The sequence below is a fragment of the Brachyhypopomus gauderio genome, chromosome 17 (genome assembly GCF_052324685.1).
Source record: "Brachyhypopomus gauderio isolate BG-103 chromosome 17, BGAUD_0.2, whole genome shotgun sequence".
Classification (NCBI taxonomy): domain Eukaryota; kingdom Metazoa; phylum Chordata; class Actinopteri; order Gymnotiformes; family Hypopomidae; genus Brachyhypopomus; species Brachyhypopomus gauderio.
This window is the reverse complement of record NC_135227.1, coordinates 3,702,808-3,727,754: the sequence shown is the minus strand read 5'-3', so window position 1 is coordinate 3,727,754 and position 24,947 is coordinate 3,702,808. Positions and strand designations below refer to the sequence as shown.

Here is a 24,947-nt window from a genome sequence, read left to right as displayed (position 1 = left end):
GTGTCATCAGATTCTGAATTTGAATTTGAAGCACTGAATTTTTTTTGCACTGAATTTTTTTTTTACGCTTGAATTTTTTTCATTGTATTTTATTAACCATGAATAATAAAAGTGAAAATGTGTTCTTGAAAATTCTAGCATTCCATTCAAAAGCAACAAAATTCAGATGCATAATTTCAGTGCTTCAAATTCAAGGGCAAAAAAAAATTCAGTGCTTCAAATTCAAATTCAAAATCAGATGACACAGATGTCCTACCATAGATCTGAATCTTATCAGCAAACTATGTTGCAATATCCTGCTGAAGTTTCACTGAATTTAGCATGTGAAAATGTGTTTGATTTTCATTAAGACTTAGAGAAACTCTTTACTCAGAGTTTCTCAAACAAAGATGTCTAACAATGAACCCTTTAAACAAACTTGTATTCATCCATACCGACTATAAAGATAAGCACGCCGTTTCTGGATTCTGTCCTGGTCCATAGTTCAGATAATCTAATAAAAACCCATGTTTATTGCCAGCCACGAATGACACACTTCTAGAGAAGTTCCTGTTTCCTCTCTGTTCACGCAGACAGGTGAAAATTGGCACAGCGGCAACCATAACCGAAAAAGAACCATAATGGCACCAGACACGAAAAACCCGTCATGCTGTCTTCTTGACTGATGCCCAGCCATTTCTAAGATAAAGGGAAGGGTTTTGGGTCCAAGGGTCAACAACAGGGGTTAGCCCCAGCTGTGAGGGAGGACATGGAGAACGTCTGGAGAGGGAGAACCCCGGCTGGTTTGTGCGCTCTACTGACAGCTGTGCTGCTCCATCTTATTCGTCTTGGTGTCGCTCAGCCTCAAGGTTCCCCAGTAAGTCCAGCTTAACAAACAGCTTCAGTAACATCATTAAAAAATATATATTTTCTGTCTGCAAACTTTGTGCTCTGACAGCAAAACCTGTCTCTGTTCCAGATGGTAGAAAACGCTCCTATAAATGGCGGTGAAAACGGTCTCCATGGTAAGCACCTATGGCAAGTAGTGAGAATCTGAAAGACATCTGGGTTTGTTATGCGTTCGTGAGGCTGTTACCTGAGCTTGATTCGGTCGTGTCGTTCCAGACGGGTGTCACCCCCCCGCTGCACCCTACGCCTTACGGATTGGCTCCCACAGCATCTCTCTGGGTTGGGCGCGTGTGAAATGTTCTGACGTGATCTACATTCCACAGTGGACAGGGCCGGGACAATCTGGTGTTTGGAAGCAAATAGAGGTATGGAGGAGGGGGTCCACCATGTTTACATTAAAATAATTTGTGCTTTAATCCAAAATTAATCCTTAATGGATGCATATTTGTCTGTAGAATGTTACAGAGCTGACATGCACGGTGGAGGATTTGAAGCCATTTTCACTGTATAAGTTCAGAATTTGGGCTGTGACATCACAGACACAAGCGTCTTCCCCTGAGAGTCCTTTGTATCAAACGGAGCCATATGGAGGTAGGTTGAATTAAAACTTCGGCTAGCATCTTTCAGACTTGTTTCCATCCATTTTTCACGTCATACTCAGTAACTAAGCCATCCACAGTTCCTTCCCATCCTCTTATTGAGAGCATTGAGAGTGTCTCTGGAGAGAGTGTGGACATCAGCTGGTCAGCTCCAGAGAGTCCCGGGGGCCCCATTGTGGGCTACAATCTCAACCTCACAGCTCACGAACACGTTGTCACCACAACCACTGGAGAAAATGTCTTCTTCACCACATTCTACCCAACACATTACAACACCACATACAGGTATACATTTTGGACCACAATACTGTTCTTTTAAAAGCTGCGTGAGATTTACCGAAGATAATTTTTGATCCAGAATTTCCATAGCTGCCGTGAATCGTGAAGGCCAGGGAGATGTTGCAGAAGCTAGTCTGTGTACCCCACCTCGACCCGGTCAGTCAAAGCCATGGTGATGGTCAGACACGTATTGCAATCAAATTGGGAACATGCAATCTCTCTTCTTTCATCCCAAAATAAGGGATAAATAAAACGATGAGGCAATGTCAATGCTTGTGCTTCAGAGCAGAACGGAGATCAGTGGGTCTTTGCGTCCAGACTGAATTCGTTGAGGAGAAGGCAGGCGGAGGCAGACTTCTTCACTCCAGCCGACTGCCTCGCAGACGGACTTATACAAGCCAACATTACAGGTCTCACCCTCTCCTCTAAGTTGCAATTATACGTTTGCCGCCAGGGGACCGCGGCATGGGTTTCAAAGAGACACGAGAACAGTGCTCCTAAAACCACACATATCCTCCACGGATGAGAGCATTTCCTGACACGCATAATTTTCTCATAAATGACTTTTAATTATCTGATAAGCTGGATGGATATTCTATCATATTTAACCCATCGTGTATTAACCAAGGTGTTCGTTATGTGCCTAATACGGCCGTGTTAAATCAGGGAAGAAGATAAGCTCTGTGCAGCCCATGATATTTGAAGACATTTATTCAGTGTTCTCACTGAATAGTAAGCCTTCCTCCTGATAAGATAACCTTCGCATTGCTCACAGGGTTGGCGGTGTATCATCACTCCAACCATGTCTACTTCTCGGAGGGAACTCGTATATGGGAAAAGGGGGCAGACAGTCTAACCGACCCCTCGGACCTCCAACTCCTGTACTCGGCGTCGGCAGAGGTGACGGCTCTGTCTGTGGACTGGCTCTACAGGAAGCTGTACTACGTCTCTATTGGCAAGGTGTGTGTACTTCTCTGGTTTTATCCTCTGTGCCCACTTTCTCTTTGTATGAAGTCCAATGATATTTGCTTGTTTTATCATCCCTTTAAATAAATATAGGTCTACTACTGTAAACTAGATGACTGTTCCTCTCCAGTGAACTTTAACCTGACTTTACCCAGCACTCCTAAACAAATACTTGCAGATCCTTACAATGGGTAAGTATCATGAAATGCTATAAAAAAACATGATTTTAAATCTCTTTAATGGCTCTTTTATCACAAATTGTGAGAACTAAATAAAAAGCAGTGGACGTTTGGGCTCTATAACAGGTTATAACACTAATTTGTTGTCTTGTCAGATGGCTGTTCTTACTTTTGCAAAATGGAATACATCGGATTTCTCTTCCGGAGATCTTCAATCATGAAGAACATTTAACTCTTGTGGTCAAATCAGCCACCATAAGTGACTTCATGGTCAGCTCCACCACTAAGAGACTGCTCTTCTACAACCAAGAAAAACACATGCTGTCAACAGTGTCTCTGGATGGATCACTGCCTGTCATTCTGATGTCTGAGATTTACTATAACACCCTAAGTATAGCTTATGAAAATGGACAACTTATGATCACAGACGGGTGGGCTGTGTATAAAGAGACTGGGAAGGGTCCCGTGGCCTTATTCACAGAGTTCCCTATGGACTGTGATATCTTGCATTCCTCTTATGCAGGTTTTGGAAACCTCTGTTTTCTCAGTCCTTTCTCCCAGTCCTATCCACTACCCAGGAGGCCACAAGACTTACAGGTTGTGTTTGGATCAGATTCAGCTACTCTCCACTGGAACAAACCAAAAATCACAAACGGATCAAGTGAGGGACTTCACAGATGTCCTTCAGTAAAGTTTATGCTTTGTTAGAGTTTCAATTTCGCTTAATCCAAAACCTCCAGAGTTGTTTGTTTCTCATCTTTTAGGTCCATCGTCATGGCAAAACTGGACGTATTCTGTTAGCTGTTCAATGAATGGAACGGTGGTTAAGGACATTATTGATATAACTGAGACACACACTTCAGTCACAGACCTGCAGAGCACTGTGAATTACAGTTTTACTGTGTGGGCCAATTCTCCTGGAGGACAATCCCAAACAGTATCATTTCATGGCACAACTCTCCAAGCAGGTATGGGTGGTTAATGTGCTATTAACTATACAAAATAAAATCTTTTCATGTCAAGCTGATTAATGGAATCTGTGCTCTTTACGACCAGTTGAAGAGGCACCATACATAGTTGCTGCCTCTGACGGAGGGTTTTGGAAGCAAACGTTGGACAGTTTTCACTTCCATGAATCGATGGACATTCATGCCAAAGATGTGAAAGGTATTCACGTGGTAGCCAAGAGAACTTGATATTTTACCTGCTTTGTACTTGATCATATTAGTTTAAAATGACTTCTGAATTCACACAACAAATGAAAGAGTGTCGTAGCCTAAATATTGCGGTCTCACCATTTTGCGATTTGCATTGGTGTTAAACAGACATGGACTGGTATAACGACACACTGTTCTGGACTGACAGCGCAGGACACATTAACTGGATGGATGACCACACATCTCGTCCTAAAGTTTTTACCGTGCCTCAGGCCTTGAGGGCCGATGCTGTAGCCTTTGACTGGTTGGGCCAATATTTTTACTGGAGCTGCAACACGAGTATGGTGTGTACTGGAAATATGCCATTTTGTACAGTGTACAAAAAAACCTTGAGGATAAAAAAGAGTGTGCACAAAAAAGAAACATGAGCAAAGCATTGTTGGGAATTCCCTTAATGACTACTATCACATGTCTTTATTATGAGGCATCTCATGCAAGCCAATTTCAAACTGTCATCAGATATGCAGAGGAGCTATGTCTGGTCAGCAGGCTGAGTTATTTCTCACTGCAAAGCAAAAGGTCGAAAGCCTACTTATAGACTCACCCAATGCTGCCATCTACTGGACGACTGAAACCACAGTGCAGACTTGTAGGCTGGACGGGGAGAGATGTGAACTACTCAAAGAGCTGAGTGTCTTCACAGGAAAAAAGGTGGAGTGCGGAAAATATATTCAAAAGCATTAATATATTCTACACCAATGTTTCTCAACACAGTACTGAAGACCCAACAAACAGCTATTTTTGCCTAACCTGCTCCTCAATATACCTGTGCAAGGTATTCTGTTTTTTAATGAGAGAAACCACTGTTTGAAGGTTCCCCAGGACTGGGTTGAGAAGTGGATTTATATATCATATTAATATATGTCAGAATTCCTTCCACAGATTGTTGGTGTGACCGCAGACTTCTCAGAGAGGAATCTGTACTGGCTCGAACAAGATGGTTCCTTCTTAAATCTTTACAGAGCACATATCAACAATGTGAGGTAGGCATGGCAATACAGACATTTAAATGCAACAATACAGACATTTAAATGATAAATAAAAACAATAACTAATAATCTCCATACAACAATGTGCTTATTATATGTGAAGCACTAAAGCATGTTTGATATTTTCAACAAATTGAAAATTATAGTCTACAGCAGGGGTGCCCACAGTTTTCAGCTTGCGAGCTACTTATAAGATGACCCAGTGAGAAAGATCTACCGGGGTGGCGGCGAACGTAATTTGTTGACCGGGGGGGGGGGGGGGTGGCGAACGTAATATGTTGAGGGGGGGGGGGGTGGCGAACGTAATTTGTTGAGTGGATTGCAGATTGGCTACCGTGAATGTCAATCAAAATACAACCGTCAGTGCTGATGTGCGATTCATCTACTACTATTTTATGTGACGCGATATACGCACATTCCTTCGCGATCGACCGACACTTCCTTCGCGATCGACCGGTCGATCGCGATCGACGTAATGAGCACCCCTGGTCTACAGTATAGCAAACCATGATTTCTATGAGATGATACTGACTTAAATATAATTTAAATACTGACTTAAATCTTAAAGATTTTCAATAGTTTTGCTATGGCAATTTTATATATTTATGCATATACAGTATATTTATAGATACAAACCTCAAATCTAATATTACTGTTAAAACCTTGTGAAAAAACATGAAGTTTATATCAATATAATGTGTTTTCTGTATGGTCCTGTTTTCCAACCAACCCATTCGTATGTCTTTAAGTACAGGAAAATCTGCAGAGAAGCATTACATTTCTCAGTACTATCATTATCTCTTTCAATTTGCATAAGGCAGCAGTTCAGAAAATAATGCATCTACCTTTAAGAAACATTCACCAATTAACTAAATCTCACCAGATCCTGCAATGCCATGTATTTTCTCCTTAAGACCACAGGACACCAAAGTGACACAAATGCTAAAATGGAGCTCATCTGAAGTATTGAATCACCAGCTTGCCTACTACAGTGGACGGCTTGTGTGGTTGGGTAAAGAAGGACAACTGAGAATCCAAGAGGTGAATCAAACAAGGAGCGTCCTCTTGTCTTCAAACGTCACCCTGACGGCTTTTGCTCTGCTGCAGAAATCCCTCAAACCTCTTCCAGGTCATTTGTCTTTTAAATATAATAAAATAATTGTTATAATAAAATGACTGACACTTGTTAATCTATTAAGCTTATAGACATTTTGTCGACTTTTTCTGTGGCACATTCTGTTACTAGCTAAATGTGATGTTTTAAACAAGCTGTGTGTGTCCAGATGACTTCATATCTCCTCCACTGGTAATCCCACCTGCGGTTTTAAAAACATCGATTCGTCTTGAAGGCAACCGTTCAGTGTTTGGAATCATGTGGGAGCCCAGCGCAGTTGAGTTTGGGACGGTGCTCTACTGTGTAATCTCTCACGATTTAAACTTGCTCAAGTCACATTCAGACACGGTACACTTCATTCACCAAACAGCCTTGTACAAAATGTCTGTTCAACTGATAACACATTTTTCAAAGCCGTCACTATTAGTGAATAATTTGAACTATGTTTTCTCACAGACATATTGCATGAAGCACTGTCCCACTTTCAATACATTCGCTAAACCCTTCCTGCAAGTCAAAATGTTCAAGCCAAATACCAAATTTAATATCATGATAACTCCATATACTTATTGGGGTAAGGGTGACTCAACATTTCAAGTTCTCTTCACACCAGACAGGGGTAAGACATTAAGACATACATATTATCATTCATTCTGGCAGTGATAAAAAATTCTTTAACATTTTGTAATATTTACAGTACTGTAAATGCTACATAATTTTCATACAACTTCTAGATTATTAGTTATAGATTATAGTTATAGATTAGTGGTACACAAACCATATGGTCTAACCCTAACAAATGTATGATAAAAATGTCATGCTAGTTAAATGTCATGCTAGATGATTTATGGTGTCAATCATCTCTCAACAGACACACCTACAGAAGCAAACATGGAATTTATTTTGCTAGGTGTTACAATAATTACCCTAATTGTTGGAGTAGCCAGTAAGTTTAGAACCATGCATTTGTTATTATCATTTCATTAATATATATATGCATATGCATATATGCAAATGCAGTCATAACTTTACTCTGTTATAAAGGTTGCATCATGTGGCAAAGAAAAAAGACACCCAAGATCAAAATTCAGAATGATTTGAACTGCGAAGGTGAGGTACAGAGCAGAGGTATGGTGGGTGTAGGCAACACCTGCTACGCTGTCAGGTATACAACAGTGACCACCATACAACCATGGTAATCAATATTAAAACAAACAGAAAAGAACATTTTAATGATTCTTTTTCATGTCCATCGTTACGTCTATTTAGTGTGCTGCCTATCCATCAAGGGACAGAACTGTTGCCAGCTTTCCCCAGGGAATGTCTTAGACTGCAGCGGCTGTTGGGCAGTGGTGCCTTTGGCGAGGTTTATGAGGGGGTAATGATTAAAAACCAGAATACAGAGGAGAGAGTAGCTGTCAAGGTAAAGCTCTGAATTACTACAGAAACATCTGTCTAATGTTTCATTTTTCAGGATCCATAATGTAATATTTGAAGGTGGCCTCCATTTCTAAGTTAACAAACGTAGGCATTGCTTTCAGTGAAAGTAATCTGGTCAGATCTTGCATGGGGAGGCCCCACAGAGCTGTCGAATGTGTTCATAATGGTGGTACTCTCAACAGACACTGCGCCACGGAGCCAGCAGTCAGGAGAAACTGGAATTCTTGAAAGAGGCGCAATTGATGAGGTACCTGGAACTATTTTCTCCCACGATCTTGACTATGCACAACCATGTCATATGACCGCACCTTCCATATAAGTATACATGTAAAGAAACAGTCTGCTGTGCTGCTGTGTGTGAGTCCAGCCAATTTCATCACCCCAACATCCTGCAACTGCTTGGGGTGTGTCTGCTTGATGAACCTCATTATCTCATCCTGGAGTTGATGGAGGGGGGAGATCTACGCTCCTACCTGCACGGAGCACGATCTACTGCGGTGAGTACCTCACTGACCTGACATCACGCTTTCCTACACGAAAATCATAATCCCACTGTAATCTCACACCTCTCTTCACTGGATTTACTGATTTCACTGATCTTAAGTCTTGAATTTGACAGACTCATGGGCAATTGCTGAACCTCACCAGCCTTCTTGATATAACTTTGGATGTTGCCAAAGGATGTGCATATTTGGAAAAGATTCATTTCGTTCATAGGTATGAATATCTACACAAATAATAACAAAAATATATGCTACTATTTAGCAATCAGCAATAGCTGATTTAAATCATTTTTATCCTTATGCAGAGATCTTGCCACAAGAAACTGTCTGGTTTCAGTGAGAGAATATGCGGATCCCGATAGATTAGTGAAGATTGGAGACTTCGGTTTGGCCCGCGATGTCTATAAGAACGATTACTACAGGAAGAGAGGCGAGGGCCTGCTGCCCGTACGGTGGATGCCCCCGGAGAGTCTCACAGACGGCATTTTCAATAAGCATTCTGATGTATGGTGAGCAGTGACTTTTTCAGACTCAGAAGAAACAAGCTTATCAGCGTTCCCTTAAATGAACACACTTTATATGTTGTGTTTATTGTCAGGGCGTTTGGGGTTCTACTGTGGGAAATTGTGACACTGGGAAAACAGCCGTACCCTGCTTTCTCCAATCAAGAGGTCTTGCATCACGTTAGTGCAGGTGGACGGCTCCCGGCTCCCACTGGGTGTCCATTGATTCTGTATGTCTCATGCAATGGGTATATAATTTCTTCGGTTCCTCTAAAGCGCTGCAACAACGTAATTTCTACTAACCTCCTCATTTGCAACTACACCCAGATATAATGTGATGTTGGAATGTTGGAGGGCGATGCCCACCGAGAGACCAAGCTTCCGTTGTCTCCAGAGAACTTTAGCGCAGTTGAGAGAGGCTAAAACACTCAGTCAAGATGAAAGAAATGGTCATGTCAACCAAGCCTACCAAGAAGAAGGTAAGACTACACTGTTGCTTAAGTCTGAACGTATGGACCCAGCAACTAACAACGTGTAAAAGATAGTGACAATTACAGGTTCGTCTTCTGCTTCAGTTTACCTAGCAGGCACTGCTTTGAGCAAACATACCTTTGCACTGACCTTTGCCAATACCCATTTCCACAAGGCTCTTGTTTTTCACTTCTCCAGAGGAGGAGCCTTCCGAAGGTGTGGACACAGATGAGGGTGTGGGGACAGCGCTGACTCATGTCCTCAGCAATGAGGGCCTAAATTACCTGATGTATCAGCCAGATAAGGCAGGACATACAGATGGCATTGCAACAGATTGCTCATCACTTACAGAAGAAACATGAGGAGACAATGCACTGGGGAAATAGTCTAGATCTGTATTTAATAAATTGAAAAAACATTCATTATGTTCATTCATGTTTTCACACTGTTCTAATAATTAAAAAGAATTTGAATTATTGTTGTTTAATCATTCTTCATACTGAACGTGACCTGAGACTGAAGTCTCGGTATACCACATAAACAAGGACAACACATTACACAATGAACAGACATTCAAACGAAACTATGCTGGAGGTTTCTGAATTTCAGTACAAGTGGCTTTGTTAGTCCGTTTTAGTTTGAGAATATAAGGGAACTCTGTAGCTCCTGTGGTCTTTTTTTGGCGTTACACTCCCGGTTTGAGACAACACACACAGCCCGAGTTGTGTCAAACGCCCCAAAAAACAGGTTTGTCGGTCACGTGATCGTTCTTGGGCAGCGGCAGCATGGCGGACATGCATGCACGGCTCGAAAACAAACTCCAGCACATTTGCTGCTAGTGGACGTTAGGCGTAGTTTTGATCAGATTAAGGGATCGTATTTGAGACTGGATATCGGATGTTCTTACGAAGCGCAGTATGGACGAGGGGAGTAAACTTAAACTACAGTTCCCGTCCCTTCCCGTGTCCAAGGAGGACCAACTGGTATGTTAGCTGGCTATCTAATGTTAGCTCATGGACTGGGTGGTGTATACAAGAGGATGTGTCACCTTCACTAGATTATCTCAGTGTACACGAATATATAATAATACTGGTAGCAGGGCTGATATAAGTCATACTATCCTTATGTGGAGAAGAGCGGTTGATTCACGTTTGGTAGGGACTCGTACAGTACGTGCGGCAGCCAACAATGTCTCAGAAGACTTACAGTTTTAGTTATCTGTTAAATCAGGAGTTGTTTGGCCAGCTGTTTTGCTTCATGAACATTATATCAAGTGTTTTCCCTCTTCGTTTGCTCCAGGACTGGTTATACCCGATGCGAAGAGAGATGCAGGTGGGTCACTCGTAAGTTCAAACCTAAAGCTTTGCCCACTTACGAGTCTACGAGTGCTGTCACTAAAACGAGTCCTGCGATGCTTTCAGGAAATCCTGCCTGGCCTCTTCCTTGGTCCCTACTCGGCTGCAATGAAAAGCAAGGTGACATCTAAGATTTTACCCCCAGCCTCAAACTGGGGTTTCTATGCTTTTTGTGAATGGTGTCCACAACCCCCACTTTTCTTTCTTTGTAGCTCTCCATACTGGAGAAGGAGGGGATAACTCACATTGTGTGTGTCAGACAAGATATTGAGGCCAACTTCATCAAGCCAAAATTTCCCCTCAAATTTAGGTACTTGTTATTTTGTATGTCTTGTATTTACTCCCAGTATTAGTTCTGTTAGAATTCTTTAAATTTACTCCCTAATTTAATACTGTTTGTGCTTGCAGATACCTCGTTTTAGATATTGCAGATAACCCTGTGGAAAACATAATTAGATATTTTCCAATGGTGAGTCACATTTCACACTTCTCCAAATATCACACCTAGAAATGTTGTTTTATGTATGCTGATTTTTTTCATAACCATACCTTTCCGGGACCTTCTCTTTGTTTTTCAGACAAAAGAATTTATTGATGGATGTTTAGAGACTGGAGGTAAAAACACACTCTTTGTAATACTGATTTAGAGATGTATATTTTCTCTGGGACCAAGTTTAAAAGGGCCATTTTGGGGTTTTACAGGCAAGGTTCTTGTTCATGGAAATGCAGGGATATCTAGAAGGTATGTTTTGACATTTCTTTCAGCAGCTAACCAAAAATTGAACATCTCTCTAATTCTTCAAATTGTGTTTTTATAATACGATGTACAATGATTTACTATGGTCTTGCTAATATCATGACTTAAATTAATATATTTTTCTTCAGCGCTGCCTTAGTTATTGCTTACCTTATGGAAACATTTGGGATGAAATACAGGTAATATCTAAAAAGATTTTTAACCTAATCTTTCTTTTTTGTTGTTTTTATTTGTAAATGAGCTATACCATAGTAAGTCCATATTTAAAATGTAAAAATATAAATGTGCCATATTTTGTCATTTTTTCACCGCAATCAAAATGTGTCCACTGCTTTTAACCCATCTGTGCAGTTAGAACACACACACACACACAAACTCACACACTAGTGATTACTAGGGGGCTGTGGATCACATGTGCCCAGAGCGGTGGGCAGCCCTAGCCCAGCGCCCGGGAAGTAGTTGGGGTTAGGTGCCTTGCTCAAGGGCACCTCAGTCATGGTCTCAGGTCTGGGAATGGAACCCACGACCCTCCGGTCACAAGACCAGTTCCCTACCACCAGGCCATGACTCTTTATAACTATATAACTCATTTTTTACCTGTTTTATTTTAGTTAAAATTTTAATGTTATCAGCACTAATGCCATAGCAACTGTTAATATTGTTTCAGAATCCTTGACTGATACCAATTTTTAGTGAACAGTGTGCCGGAAGACAGATTAGATGGACATTAGGAAGATATTAGAAAGTACTTTAAACACGGATCTCTGGTTTCTTGAGAAAATAAATATAGACCTACAAAACTAGAACTGACGAATTACCTATATTACCATTTATGCAGTAAATAAAACACAAAAAACAAGGCGTAAAATATTCCCCCAATGTATTAACTTGCTGTGCTTCTAATATAGTAAAAAATTCACCTGAGTTTACTGTTATTGAATTGTAAATATCGTGAAGAATGTACATTTTTTTTGTAGAAGCCCGTTAAGCTCTGAGCCCTGAAAGTTTATAAAATGCCATCAGCCGTTATTGTAAGGATTTATTTTACAGGTAATGAGAGGCAATATTCATTACAGTAACGAAACATGACATTTTTAGAGTGAACAGTAGCTGAGCAACATTAGCTGAAGGAACAAAGCAACAACAACGCGTCAGTGCTGTTGGCCTTAGCGCAGCACTGAACATCGAGTTGACGTTGAGTTCTAATGAAGGACATTAGAAAATAAAGATAAACATGTATACGGTGGGCTATAAAACCTGCTAAAGCATAATCGTATAGCTGGCTGCGATTATCGTAAATAAGATTTCTTAGGTCGTTTCTTACAGCTTTGGTTTTTGATCGAGGTGTCCGAGCCTCTATGATCGACAGTCTATGATTATCTTCTAACAGTGTCAGAAAATGTGCTAGTAGTTTGACAGGTGCTATAGCGTCTAAAAACAATCAGTAGGTAGCGTACTGGAATTAACCATCTGTTTTTGTTGTTGCTTTTTTACCATTTTGACTACTTACTGATGGATATTGCAATCAATGACCTGTGTTTTGACTATAATTGTTTGGGGTTTGAATACCGCCTCTTATATCCGTTGATTACTAATAAGTTATATTTTTCATCTTTTGTAAGCTGAACAGCCCCTGTGAAATGTTCGTAGAAAGCTTCTGGTTAAGTGCATTATGATTGTTTTTAGAAAAGCAGGGCTTTAACTGAAGGTTGTTGTATAGGCAGCGCATTCAGATTAAAGGATTTTATTCAAAATGCCACACAAAGTCTACCAAGGGCTACAAACCGAGCACCGTTTGAGACGTGAAAAACTTTCACTCATTTAAGTGCAGCTAACATTCCTTTAACATGTGCACATTGTTGTGTGCTCTAACATGTGCTGTAACATGTGCTTTTGCTTCTGCAAAGGGATGCTTTCAACCATGTTCAGGAGAGACGATTCTGCATTAACCCCAATATGGGCTTTGTCCATCAACTACAGGTATGGTATCAAAATGAACAAACCAGCAGTAAAATAATACTGAATACTGAAAAAAGCCACAGTACTGAAGCTCTGCTATCATTTGTGTCCAGGAATATGAAGCAATCTATCTTGCTAGACTAACCATCAAAATGATGTCACCCATTCAGTTGGGTCGGTCGTTTTCGATCCAAGCAGGAATGCCAGGTTAGTGTATGTTATATCATTAAAACACACACACACACTGCTCAGCAGGACACATCAGAGGATATTTACCTGACAGGCTAATTTTTTAAGAGTTTCATATTATGATCCCTACAGGAAGTCTGAAACGAACACTAGAGGAAGATGATGATTTTGGGAATATGCAGGTTCAAGCAGCACAGAACGGATAAGCTGGACTTTTGAACGCTTAGGAGCTGTGGCCATTTTTCTTTTATTTTTCTTTGAGTGCTTAGAGGCCATGGCAGTTTTTTTTTCTTTTCTACATTTCTATGTAGTTTAAAAATGTAAATACTATAACTTTTGTAAAGAGGGTTGGGCGGTTGCTCCTTAAGATGGGAGTGAATTTGATAATTTGATTTTGTTAAATTTTTTTTTGTTTGTTTTTTTTTAGCCATATGCACTGAAGAGGTTTTTTGCAGTTTTATAATATTTAACGCATTTTGCATTTGCAGCGGGACAGTATTGCAATAATGCTCTTTTGATACTTGAATTTTTTTTTTGTTTTTTTTTTTTTTTTTTGCTGAACAGTTTGAAAAAGGGAACGTGTCACTACCAGGGGGAGGGAGAGGGCGGGATGTAGCAGTGCTATGGAGAATTAAATAGGAGAAGAGGCTTAAGATAGAGAAATGCTTGCAAGTGATTTAACAACCTACTCAATAAAAAGATGGCTGAATTGTTTAGTGGTTTTTGCCTCCGTGTCTTGTATTCACCTGCAACACGCACGTGGTGCCAGATCTGGACCGTTGGCACCGGGGCGGCCTGCATCTCCACCAGAGCTGTTGCCTTTGTACCTTTTCCTTCTCCAAATATTAAGACGTTGCACATTGATGTTGGTTAAATTGGGTGTTCTGAATCATCAAATATTTTACCTGTTTCCATGTGGCTATATGACCATTATTGAGTTGTAAAACAGAAGTAGCACAGATCCACTGGACAAAACACTTTACTTACCTTTCATTTCTATATTATTTTATTTAGACTCACAAAGTAGGAAAAACACGTTCTGATCCACTAAGGAAGCTTGGTCCTTCACTGTCAAGGGTCCAAGTAAATGTGTGTTACTTTAAAATAAGTAATCAAGCAATGTGTAATAATCAGTTTAGAGACAACTTGCTCCTCTTGGGAGGATGAGCAGGGTTGTTGTCATGGAAACAACCCCCTCATGTTTACCCTTGGCACTTCCTCCCCAAAACATCAGGGAACTGATTTTGAGTGATGCACTGATTTTAAGAGTATTTTAATAAGTAACTTTACCAGTTTTCCCATAAAGCATTAGCAGTTTTGACACTACTGTAGACCTTTAATAGTTATAGAATGTGGAATGGCCACACACTGCACAGTGGATCGTTTTATAGAACCCATTTTAATGCCTCATATAAAAATATCAAAATAAATGTATTGGTTATGTGGTGATAGTTATTCTTTGTTTTGAATAAATAATTTATAATCTTCATTAATGCAAGCCAAAAACAAAAGCAAAATGATCAGTGACTATAATAACTATAAAGCCAGCAAAAGAACCCAACTAAAGTTTAGTCACTTTTTCATTCTACACAAGCCATGTATCTGCAAATGGTCTAAAGAACATGTGTTTCATTGGAATTTGTAACCCCTGATATGACAGACTTCTACATGAGCAATTCCATGAATATGAAAAATGTTTGGGTGCATTTATCAAAACAGGTAAGGAAACATGACACACATTTCACAGTAAATCACAAAATTGTGATTGCTTCCAGAGAGTATTTTGGCATTGTGTTTGCTTTCAGAGAATATTTTGGCATTCTTTATTATATTTAAAAATATAAATTACTAGATAGAATAGAAAAGACTATATGTATTAGAAAACATTCAAGCACCTCTGGTTAAAGACACTGGATATAAACGCTCCAGTGAAATATAACCAACGAGTAATCCCCATTAACAGAATACACATCAAATCATTATCTAATCTTTCTGAAAAAAATTATAACTGATATAATTTCAAATTCTACTTTTACTTCATTCCTTCATTATTATTAGTTTTGCACTTTCATCCATCTACCCAGAACACCAAAAGGAACAAAGACAAGAAAAAAGTGCAAAGTCGAGGTAGACCAACCACAGAGTCTCTCTGAGCTCAGAAGTTGGAGGCCCGAACATTCTGTAATAATCCCCTCAGACAACCGCAGGGGTCAGTCAAAGAACCGACACTGCATGTAGCTCTCTTCTGATGCCGAGTAGCCAAACTTCTTATAAAATTCCACGTTTTTCTGTGAGCACTCCAGCGTTATTTTGTAGCACTGCAGTTTTTTGCTGAGCAGGGTCAATGTGGACACCAGCCTGCACAAAAAACACAATCAGAAATTTATTTATGAGCCTGTGATAAATCTGATAATCTAATGAAATAATAATAATAATCTGATAATAATAATCTAATATATTACAATCTGAACTCACAGTTTCCCCAGCTGTTTCCCTCGGCATACGTCACTTACCACGACCTCTTCAACACGGCCCCTCTGTGGGGAAAGATTATGGGAGCGTCATATAAACGCACCTCTGTTCATCTCTCGCAGTGGCGTAGCAGAAAGCTCACTGTACCTTTGCACAGCCATGGATGAATTTGTGCTCTATGATAAGTGTTGCTGTGGCAACAATTTGTCCAAGATTGGTGTCCTCCACCACAATGGTATAATAGTCCCCCGTTTTCTTCATATGTTCAAACTTCGCTGGGAGGGCACGAAAAGAAAAGAAAGCATTGTGGAGACAAATCTGGCCACATAATTAACATTAAAACAGGTTCAGCAGGTTTACAGCTGACTGGTTTCCATGAATGGAACATCGTTTGCTAAATGAATTTCTGCTGAAATGTCGTTAAATGTGCAGTACTGGACTTTATCTGTGCTTGAAAATCAATGTAGTATTGTCTGTACCAATATAGTACTGATACTTTCAATTATTGTCAATGCAAGCAGCATACCTTTGAACTGTTCTTTTGTGACATCTCCTGCCACTGTGAGCTGAGACAACAACTTATACAGTCCTGGGAGATGGGCAGCAAAACATTAATTGAAAAAGTTGTCCATTATGCAATGAAAATGCCTAGAAAGAAATGGACGCACAGCAAACAACCTGTACCTCTGTCCACGTCGCCCACGCAGAGGGGTCGGAGCGTCAGGCCCTCCCCAGGGTTCGCTGGGGAGATGGAGGGAGAGAAGGACACCGGACTGCTGCTCCAGTCCAGATCCTGGAGCAGAAATGGGTCAAACAGAGGGGTCCCGTCCAGCAACATCCCAGGAGCCCTGAAGTGAGGTGAGACCACACATGCTGTCCTTTATACCATCAAACACCATCTGACAGTCTGTCTATTTGCTCAAAGTTCTGTTTGTTTGCTTCACTTAAGTAATCAGATTTGACCTGCCATCTCTGACACACACCATATCCGTGGCTTTATCTTTTAAAAAACTGAAAAGGAATTATACAGGTGTTTTTCATCATACTTCCCGGTTACATGTAGCTGATTTATTTGACCAAACCAGTTTGTTGTATGCACTAGGATCTTTATAAAGGCTGGTGGGACTTACCGACTACATTAACTACATTATTAATTTACACTTACTGATGTATATGTAGCCTAATACCGCCGAGAATTCAATTTTACTTCCAACAGTTTATGGCAGGTACTGAATAATGTTAATACATAATTCATTTGGCAAGGAAACAGTACATCCCATGATTTAAAAAAATGAATGAACCTATCCCACGGGAAACGTAATGTCTTAATATCTCACAAGCTAACTCAGGTTTGCTCAACGGTCACACTCTCAAGAATCGTTAGTAACGATAAATACTAGCTAGGTAGTTATGGATGCCTTCATAACTACCATAACTCCAATATTGCGAAATAAGTAATCTGAGATAACAGCACAGCTGAGCTAACGTTAACACGTAGCTAGCCACAGCTGAACCTCAACACCCACCTAACTAGCCAGCTATTCGCTTACCTGCCTGTTTTCTTAAATCTCATGGATGTAATGTTGATGATTACTTACGGAGATATCAATCGAAACAACGTATCGTCTCGCTGTGACTGTTTTAAGAGGTCCTCGGTGCTACTGCAATTCAGCCTGTAATCCTGAACCGTGACACACTTCCTGCTGCGTGGAGTGACGTGGCAGATGTGTTCGGGGGGCGCGGTCCCATGACGTCAGACGGCAAGGGGGGCGGTCCCATGACGTCAGAAGACAAAATTATGGACGGGGACATGTCAGCCTTTGTGTATAGATCAGGGAACGTTACTTTTAAAAAGTAATTAGTTATAGTTACTCACTACTTGTTCAAAATAATAATAATAACTGAGTTAGTAACTGAATTACTCTATAATAAAAGTAACTCGTTACCAGGGAAAGTAACTATTTGCATTACAGTAAAAAAAGTTATATGTCAAAGAATAAGGATTTTTTGAAAAAGCGGTTTTCACAGTCAGTTGAAGTGAGTAGATCAGAAAGGTGTTTGTACATAACCTTTGATATTTATTGCACATCCACAGACCAGTGCAGGATAAAATCCTTTAAAATCCCAAATCTTTGTAAAAAACAAAAATAAAAACAAAACAAAACAACAACAAAAGTAAACTGTACTGTATAAAGTGCATTTACATCTATCAAATTAAATTAAATTCTCTCAACCTGAGACAACTGGTTTGTTCACAACATAAATAAACTTAACAATAAAACTTCTATTCTAATTAAATAAATCAAATACCCAGTCTGGTAGACATTCGGGAACTAAAAGTATTTTCTTAAAACTGTTACACAATGTTTATATCGCCACCATTTCATTTTTTTCACCATTTTCATTTTTCTTCGGCTTGCTCCTGACTCTCCATTTCTGCCTCTTCTCCGTTTGTGTCGTGTCACTGGTGTGCTTCGGCACACGTGTAACAACATTGGCTCTGATTGGTTACCATAACCCTGCCTTAGCCAATCGCTTACTGACTTGTTAAACAGTTAAACAGGTGTTACACCTAGAACTGTGACCTATTGAGATCTGTTACTCCTGTTACTATATAGTAACGCACTGCTTTTAATGACCAGTAACGTCAATGGTGTTGTAACGACAGAAATGTAACAATATCGTATACCATATACAATACTTTACAAGGACGTCAGTGTAATGGCATTTTATGCACCAATGAAGACAGTTAGACAGAGCCCTTGCCACCCCTAGTGCCACCCCACTGGAAATGGACATTTTAAGAGAAAATATGTGTTTCCTTTCGTTCATCATTTGTATATGGACTCCTCTGAAAAAGCCTTGGTCACCCTTTGGCCACCCCTTGAGAAAAAGTCTAGCTCCGCCACTGGTTATACTGGAAGCAAGGAAACAATTCTAGATCTATCTTCATACTCTTAATAAAACGTCAGGTTGTTGAAACTCTAGCAGGCAGAAGATGAATGTACATGAATCACCAACATGAAGTTAGAGATGGAAAAACCCATTGCTGATACCGGGTCAGTGTAATGTTTATTGACGCTACCAGCTCTGTGGTCCATCAACTGTAGGGAAGAAGTGATGTTTTTATACATGGCATGCTGTGGAATCACAGTACTCCAAGTTAATTCAGAACATCTTGCAAGAAGATCATTCAAGATCATTCAAGATCAGTCAAGATCAGTCAAGATCATTCAAGGTCATTCAAGGTCATTCAAGGTCATTCAAGATCAGTCAAGGTCATTCAAGGTCAGTCAAGCTTTTGCTTTGTACACGCCAAAGGAGCTCAGGAGATGTACACGATTTGACTTGGTTTGAAAGGACATGCATATTCATGGTAGAACTAATTATACAGATTAGCAAGGACCATTACATGTTCAGTAAAGGACATGGGGCAAGAACAGCCACTGGTGAGAAGTATTACAGGCACCTATAACACATTGACTTGCTGCGGAAATGCAGAGGGAGGCAGAGAGATGGAGCAGGTATTGAATGAACCTTGCGGGAAATGGGTTGGCTCACAGCACAAAAAAAGTCTCTCAGTAAGCCCATATAGTGTTTCACATGACTCTGTCATGCAACACTGCATTGAGGGGAAGATACAAATGAAAGAGATTCTAATGGCCGACAGGCTGAGACTGAAACTGTATCTATACGTATAGTAATTCCACATCTATAGTTTAACTGTGGGAATTCAGAGCTTTATTGGAAGATATAGCCTTGTTATTTTATACCGCCTGAAAGCATGGGCACCTATACTTCTACATAAATAATGAGTGGCTGCAATGTCAGTACTAATAAAATAAGATATCTTTTAAAAAATAAGTGTAATTCATCTAAAATGTTTTAAACATGTTTTATTTTAAGTCTTTGAGGGCTTTTTGGCTTTTGTTGATGGTAACTAATTGTTAATGGTAAGAGGTAGACCACCATGTGATTGCCCATTGAGGAATACTGCCATAGTGTCCCACAACACAACCCAGAACACCCCAGTTGCTGCAGTAGTTATGTCAGATCCATATCCACAGACGGGCTTGTGGATCAATGAGTGCGCACAGATCCACGGAGCCGGCGACTTCCTGCTGATTTAATTAGCTCCTCTCCATCACTCGAAGAGCCACCATTCTCACTCAGCCCCAGTGCAGGGCTGTATGAATAATGGTCACATGATATTATCTACCAGACCCATAGATGCAGACTGCGTAGGACAAGAATTCATTTATACTGCGGAGATATACTTCAAGTTTTTCCTAAACCACATTTAATGCCCATGTGGGAGGTGTGTTAGGAACTAAACTAGAATGCCCTTAAAAGGACAAGTCTTTGTGTTGCTGCTTGACTACAAAAGCAAATAAAATATTCATGATTCCAGTGGATGCTCTACTGCCCATCAGATCGATGCAACTGTAATAGCTGGCATATGTGAAACCTCCTTTGCCAAGTATCCCCTACTACCAAATAAATACGCCATGTTAATGGGCGTACTATGTTACCCTGACTTTCTGAGCGTAGCTGTTTTACATGCAGATAATAGATTCATTTCAGGGAGGTGAATGGGGGAGTGGAGAGACTTGATGTTCTTGTAGTCTCATTCTGTCCTTCAGCAATCCATCACTTCAATACAGAATAGTGACAGAATTGTATCTTTCAATGTCCATGGCTTTTTAGGTCTGCATTTTATTGTAAAATCTAGCATTCATAAGACAATCTCACAATTTGACATGCTAGTCCGACTGTATCGTACAAGCTAAACATAGATTTTGTTTATTTGCTTGTTTATAACCCCAACCCCAAGCATTTTTGATTTTATTCATTTACCTCTGCAAAACTGCTCAGTGTTCTGATGAATGAATCTGTTATAAACTCAGTTCTCACCTCTTCAGATTGTTGTAGTCAGACCATGTTCTGGCCTTCCCTGAACTACCAGAACAAAATCCACAAACTCTGATAATGAATAGACAATATATTATTTTCTTGGAAATGTGCTGCAAACTGTACTTTACTACCAAAACAATCACATTTGAACTTCTTATGTAACTGGTGTAATGAAGCACAATGTGATTAGGGTTGGGTGACTGTTTGTATTGTTTTTGTTTGTTTGTTTATTTTTGGTTAATTCATATCTTATATTAACAAGGTTTAAATATATTGGAAGCTACATACTAGACTATACTCCAGTTCTTTTAACGGAACCGAATGTTATCAGCACCGAGTCACGTGGGACACGCACAAGTATAAGGTCTAAAATCCTTTGAATAATACATTGCAATAAGGTAAGATGTCGAAATGAAACACGAGGCCAGAGAAAAACCTTAAAGGTGAACAAAGCCACTCAAAGTCCACATGAAAAACATTGTGTCGCGGAATCCGGACGTGCGTTTACGAGACGAGGCTATTCTCCTTGATATGTGACGGTGAGATGTTTTAGGGTGAGTACTGTCGTACTAGGAGCAGGTGAAACCTGTAAAACACGTGCAAGCGCTGCAGGGCAGATCAGAACTCGCCGGATGTGAACGAATGAAAGGAAGACTTATATCGATTAACAAATCAATATATCAATAGGTCAGTGCTAGTTGAGAGCTGTTTCCGCTTCCTCCCTAACAAGATTGCCTTTGTAAATTAACGTCTGCTATTATCGACTAATTATAGGATGGACGGGGCACGAGGAAATGAATCTTGAACACATACACAATAGCGCGTGTAAAAAACACCCAAAGCCTCACGAACTCTCCTATATAAAATGTTGGCTTGTGAAATAATTCGTTAGACGTTTTCAGATATCATTTCCTCCTAAAGGAATCGACTGAACTACGTCTTCGTGTAACCCTCTGAGGAATTGGTGCGCGAGAGGTCTTTAAAGGCGGATGGTGCGCGCGCACGGTCAGTTCCGCTCCGAGGTTCCACTGAGCTGCTCACGGGACGCGTGGAGCATCCACAATGGGAAAACTCTTCGCTTGATCGCAAAATATAATTTTTTTAATTATTCCATTAGTCTGAAGGTAAGGCTTTTGACATTTTACAATAAAGGTGTGTTTTAACATGCTTTCTTCTAGTTATGATGGCACATTTGCAGTCGATGTATTAAATTGCAATTTTAAAAACGTGTTAATTACTTCTGTGAAGTTGGATAAGTAACATTTCTACCATGTATCGCTTTACAAAACATCTATAGCATTCATTCCTTACATAACTTGACTTGTTCTTTAAATTGAATATGTTCTAAGAATGATCCACAAAAGAACAGAAGGTATATCCTGAAATTTGATGCATGTCATTTGATCTCTTGCTGCTAGTAAATAATGATGCATATTAAGCTCTTTTTCCTTTGGAGCGATTGTACATGACTGTGTCTGTAGATCACAGAATTGACTGCATTCAAATGTTTAACCTAAGCAAATAAAAAACAAATACAAAACATTTTACATTTTATTACAAATCTGATTTTTAACATTTTTCAGAAGGCTAATAATTAGAATAGTTAAATCTGAACTATAGCTTTCTGTTGACTTTAGATGTATGAAAATTTAGATTCGGTTCCTTGCCCCTTAATTTTCTCAGAAGTATAATTTACAGAAGTGTCTTCTGTAATCCTGTACAGTAATGCCCCTTAATTTTCTCAGAAGTATAATTTACAGAAGTGTCTTCTGTAATCCTGTACAGTAATCTGTGGTGCATTATCAGTGATGTCCGAAAAGAAGCCGGACACGCGCCCTAAGAATCTGCGGAGCTGGAGTGTCGACAGCTACATCCGAAGCGTTAAGAAGCGTTCGCGTGGCTTCCGCCACGACACGGCCCCTCGAGGAGAGGAGGGAGATGCACCAGAGGACCAGGCCATCCGTTCTGCCTCCTGTCCCCGGAGACGGAGGGAGCGGAAATGCAGCTGTCCGGCTGCAGGAGACGGGGAGCCAGACTCAGTGTGCAGAAAGGCACTCGCCCGCCGGTCCCTGAGACAGAAGTTCCAGGACGCGGTGGGGCAGTGTCTCCCCCTCCGCAACCACCACCACCACAGCCACCACCAGCATCATCATCAACATCATCATCATCACCATCAAATGGCCTCCTCACGTCCTTTCTCCGTGCTCCTGTGGTCAAAGCGAAAGATTCATGTCTCTGAGCTTATGGAGGACAAGTGTCCCTTCTCGCCAAAGTCCGACCTAGCTCAGTGCTGGCACCTCATCAAGAAACACGACGTGCATCACAACAACGCCTCATTGGCCATAGAGACCGAAAAGGGGCCACTGTTGTCCCCGTCCCCGCCTACGTTCATCTCTTGGGAGGAGATCAGTTCCGCCGGGGCTTCTAGCTTGGATGACTGGGATCCATCTTTTACCCATGGGCTGACCCAGTGCTGCGCTCACACCCATTATGTCCTGGTGCCTGACCTGCTCCAGATCAACAACAGCCCGTGCTACTGGGGCGTCCTCGACCGCTTCGAGGCCGAGCAGCTCCTGGAGGGCCAGCCCGAGGGGACCTTCCTGCTGCGGGACTCTGCCCAGGACGAGTACCTGTTCTCGGTTAGCTTCAGGCGCTACAGCCGCTCTCTGCATGCTCGGATTGAGCAGAGTGGGAAACGATTCAGTTTTGACCGCCGCGACCCCTGCATGTACCGGGATGCCAGCGTCACGGGCCTCCTGAAGCACTACAGCGACCCGGAAGCATGCCTGTTCTTCGAGCCTCTGTTGTCCCGCCCACTGCCAAGGAACTTCCCCTTTTCACTACAGCATCTGTGCAGGGCTCTCATCTGTAGCTGCACTACATACCAGGGCATCGACATCTTGCCCCTGCCCGACACCCTCAGGGACTACCTCAGGCAGTATCACTTCAGGTGCGATGGAGCTTGTGCTTGGTAAGGCAGCACTGAATGTCTGCGACTGCATTGCACATTAATGGTTTGTCTTTCCATCATATCAAGGTATTCTGGGCCACCTTAAAGATGCAGAATTGTAAGAGTTTATGATGCACATGGGTTTGCTGTTCAGGACACTTATTTGCTTCTGAGTTACATGCAAATGATAACTTAAAGATACAACAGCATACATTTACCTGTTTTTAATAGCCATTCAGGATGGTAAATTTTAAGTTTGTTTACTTAATGTACAAGTTTATGACCTTTTTCTAAAACACCTATGAAACAGAACCCTTCACCGAGCATCAATAATAGCCATATAACATATATCTATAACTTTGCTCAGTTAATTGTTGCCTTTAAGCATATTTGCACTTGTACTCCAGTGTACCCCACATGAAAGTATATGTTGAGTATAAAGTTCAATGCTGTCTTCGTATTTTGTGTGTGTGTATATACGGAATGATCTGCTTGGCCCTAGACTTGGTGACTGGGTGAATGTTGTTTCAGCAAGATAACGTTTGTTATTTATATCCTACCACAAGATGGCAACATTGCTAAATGGGAAACTTTCACAGAACTTGAAATAACATTTCACAGTGTAATAATGAAAGCACATTATATCCTCCAATCAAGTAACATTAAAGTGCTATTTGCACAAGTCCCTTATCTCAGTCTCCAAATAATAATATCATAATAATAATACAGTGGGTGGTACATATACTTGGTCTATTCTAGTTCCCAACACACTTGAACCAGGTAATTGATATTCTATATCTCTTCATTATCAAGTTCAGAATGTGGAATAAGGAGTCCCCGATGACCTTGTATAGGTATTTCAAGCATTTATAAGAAAAAATTGAAATATACACACTAATACCCCAACTAAATGGTCCCCCATCAAAAGCAGTGTAAGGAAAATACTGTCTATAGGGCATGTATGATTCCTTGTTAACGACTCTGGTATTCACACCATGTATATGTTCACGTCTGAAACGTGATACTTGTTTGACTGAGGCAGGAGCCAAAGCTATCGATCTACAAAACCGCCGGTTAAATATTAATGTTCCAATGGTCTGGTTATCGTTATGAATCGATACTGTGATAAGGACCTGTAGGCTATGGGGGATATTCCCTTAAGAAAGGTCACGGAATGTGGAAATTGATTGCCAAATCAGGTTT

The 24,947-nt window shown here is 40.6% G+C and overlaps 4 protein-coding genes across 5 annotated transcripts; 3 read left to right on the top strand and 1 right to left on the bottom strand.

Annotated features, from left to right (window-relative positions):
• Positions 1–958: 958 nt before the first annotated feature.
• Positions 959–9,526, top strand: ros1 (c-ros oncogene 1, receptor tyrosine kinase). Its single transcript, XM_076979079.1, has 25 exons — positions 959–1,004; positions 1,550–1,772; positions 1,846–1,922; positions 2,051–2,176; positions 2,542–2,726; positions 2,826–2,923; positions 3,067–3,572; positions 3,676–3,879; positions 3,968–4,078; positions 4,237–4,412; positions 4,588–4,779; positions 5,011–5,111; positions 6,032–6,246; positions 6,401–6,579; positions 6,688–6,850; positions 7,103–7,177; positions 7,276–7,396; positions 7,501–7,654; positions 7,854–7,918; positions 8,039–8,168; positions 8,291–8,388; positions 8,480–8,683; positions 8,773–8,907; positions 9,005–9,156; positions 9,347–9,526. Exons 1-25 carry the CDS (start codon positions 959–961, stop codon positions 9,508–9,510), a joined length of 3,900 nt encoding a protein of 1,299 aa, XP_076835194.1. The 3' UTR covers positions 9,511–9,526.
• A 365-nt stretch (positions 9,527–9,891) lies between these two features.
• On the top strand, positions 9,892–13,970 carry styx (serine/threonine/tyrosine interacting protein). The gene is made up of 11 exons (XM_076978587.1): positions 9,892–10,131; positions 10,448–10,480; positions 10,570–10,623; positions 10,716–10,813; positions 10,912–10,972; positions 11,082–11,118; positions 11,206–11,245; positions 11,389–11,439; positions 13,168–13,240; positions 13,333–13,426; positions 13,541–13,970. Exons 1-11 carry the CDS (start codon positions 10,066–10,068, stop codon positions 13,612–13,614), a joined length of 681 nt encoding a protein of 226 aa, XP_076834702.1. The 5' UTR covers positions 9,892–10,065; the 3' UTR covers positions 13,615–13,970.
• Positions 13,971–14,476: 506 nt separating this feature from the next.
• gnpnat1 (glucosamine-phosphate N-acetyltransferase 1) lies at positions 14,477–17,605 on the bottom strand. The gene is made up of 6 exons (XM_076978588.1): positions 17,479–17,605; positions 16,565–16,728; positions 16,407–16,469; positions 16,028–16,155; positions 15,884–15,945; positions 14,477–15,766 (listed from the first exon to the last, which is right to left on the bottom strand). The coding sequence occupies exons 2-6, from the start codon at positions 16,716–16,718 to the stop codon at positions 15,619–15,621; spliced, it is 555 nt and encodes a 184-aa protein (XP_076834703.1). The 5' UTR covers positions 16,719–16,728; positions 17,479–17,605; the 3' UTR covers positions 14,477–15,618.
• Positions 17,606–21,242: 3,637 nt separating this feature from the next.
• Positions 21,243–24,249, top strand: socs4 (suppressor of cytokine signaling 4). Of its 2 annotated transcripts, XM_076978711.1 has the most exons (3): positions 21,243–21,348; positions 21,716–21,918; positions 22,580–24,249. In XM_076978711.1, the coding sequence occupies exon 3, from the start codon at positions 22,603–22,605 to the stop codon at positions 23,767–23,769; it is 1,167 nt and encodes a 388-aa protein (XP_076834826.1). In that variant the 5' UTR covers positions 21,243–21,348; positions 21,716–21,918; positions 22,580–22,602; the 3' UTR covers positions 23,770–24,249. The 2 variants fall into 2 exon arrangements, with proteins under 2 accessions (XP_076834826.1, XP_076834825.1); XM_076978710.1 differs by lacking the exon at positions 21,243–21,348 and having other exon boundaries at positions 21,460–21,918.
• The last annotated feature ends 698 nt before the right edge of the window (positions 24,250–24,947 follow it).

Coding starts and splice junctions, on each gene's coding strand:
- ros1 (XM_076979079.1), top strand. CDS start 959: ATGGTAGAAAACGCTCCTATAAATGGCGGTGAAAACGGTCTCCATG. Junction 4,413..4,587: donor GGAGCTGCAACACGAGTATG/GTGTGTACTGGA, acceptor AACTGTCATCAG/ATATGCAGAGGAGCTATGTC. Junction 8,169..8,290: donor ACGGAGCACGATCTACTGCG/GTGAGTACCTCA, acceptor TGAATTTGACAG/ACTCATGGGCAATTGCTGAA.
- styx (XM_076978587.1), top strand. CDS start 10,066: ATGGACGAGGGGAGTAAACTTAAACTACAGTTCCCGTCCCTTCCCGTG. Junction 10,132..10,447: donor TGTCCAAGGAGGACCAACTG/GTATGTTAGCTG, acceptor CGTTTGCTCCAG/GACTGGTTATACCCGATGCG. Junction 10,624..10,715: donor CGGCTGCAATGAAAAGCAAG/GTGACATCTAAG, acceptor CTTTCTTTGTAG/CTCTCCATACTGGAGAAGGA.
- gnpnat1 (XM_076978588.1), bottom strand. CDS start 16,718: ATGTTGCTGGACGGGACCCCTCTGTTTGACCCATTTCTGCTCCAGGAT. Junction 16,156..16,406: donor CACAAAAGAACAGTTCAAAG/GTATGCTGCTTG, acceptor GTGCCCTCCCAG/CGAAGTTTGAACATATGAAG. Junction 15,946..16,027: donor TCATCCATGGCTGTGCAAAG/GTACAGTGAGCT, acceptor CTTTCCCCACAG/AGGGGCCGTGTTGAAGAGGT.
- socs4 (XM_076978711.1), top strand. CDS start 22,603: ATGTCCGAAAAGAAGCCGGACACGCGCCCTAAGAATCTGCGGAGCTGG.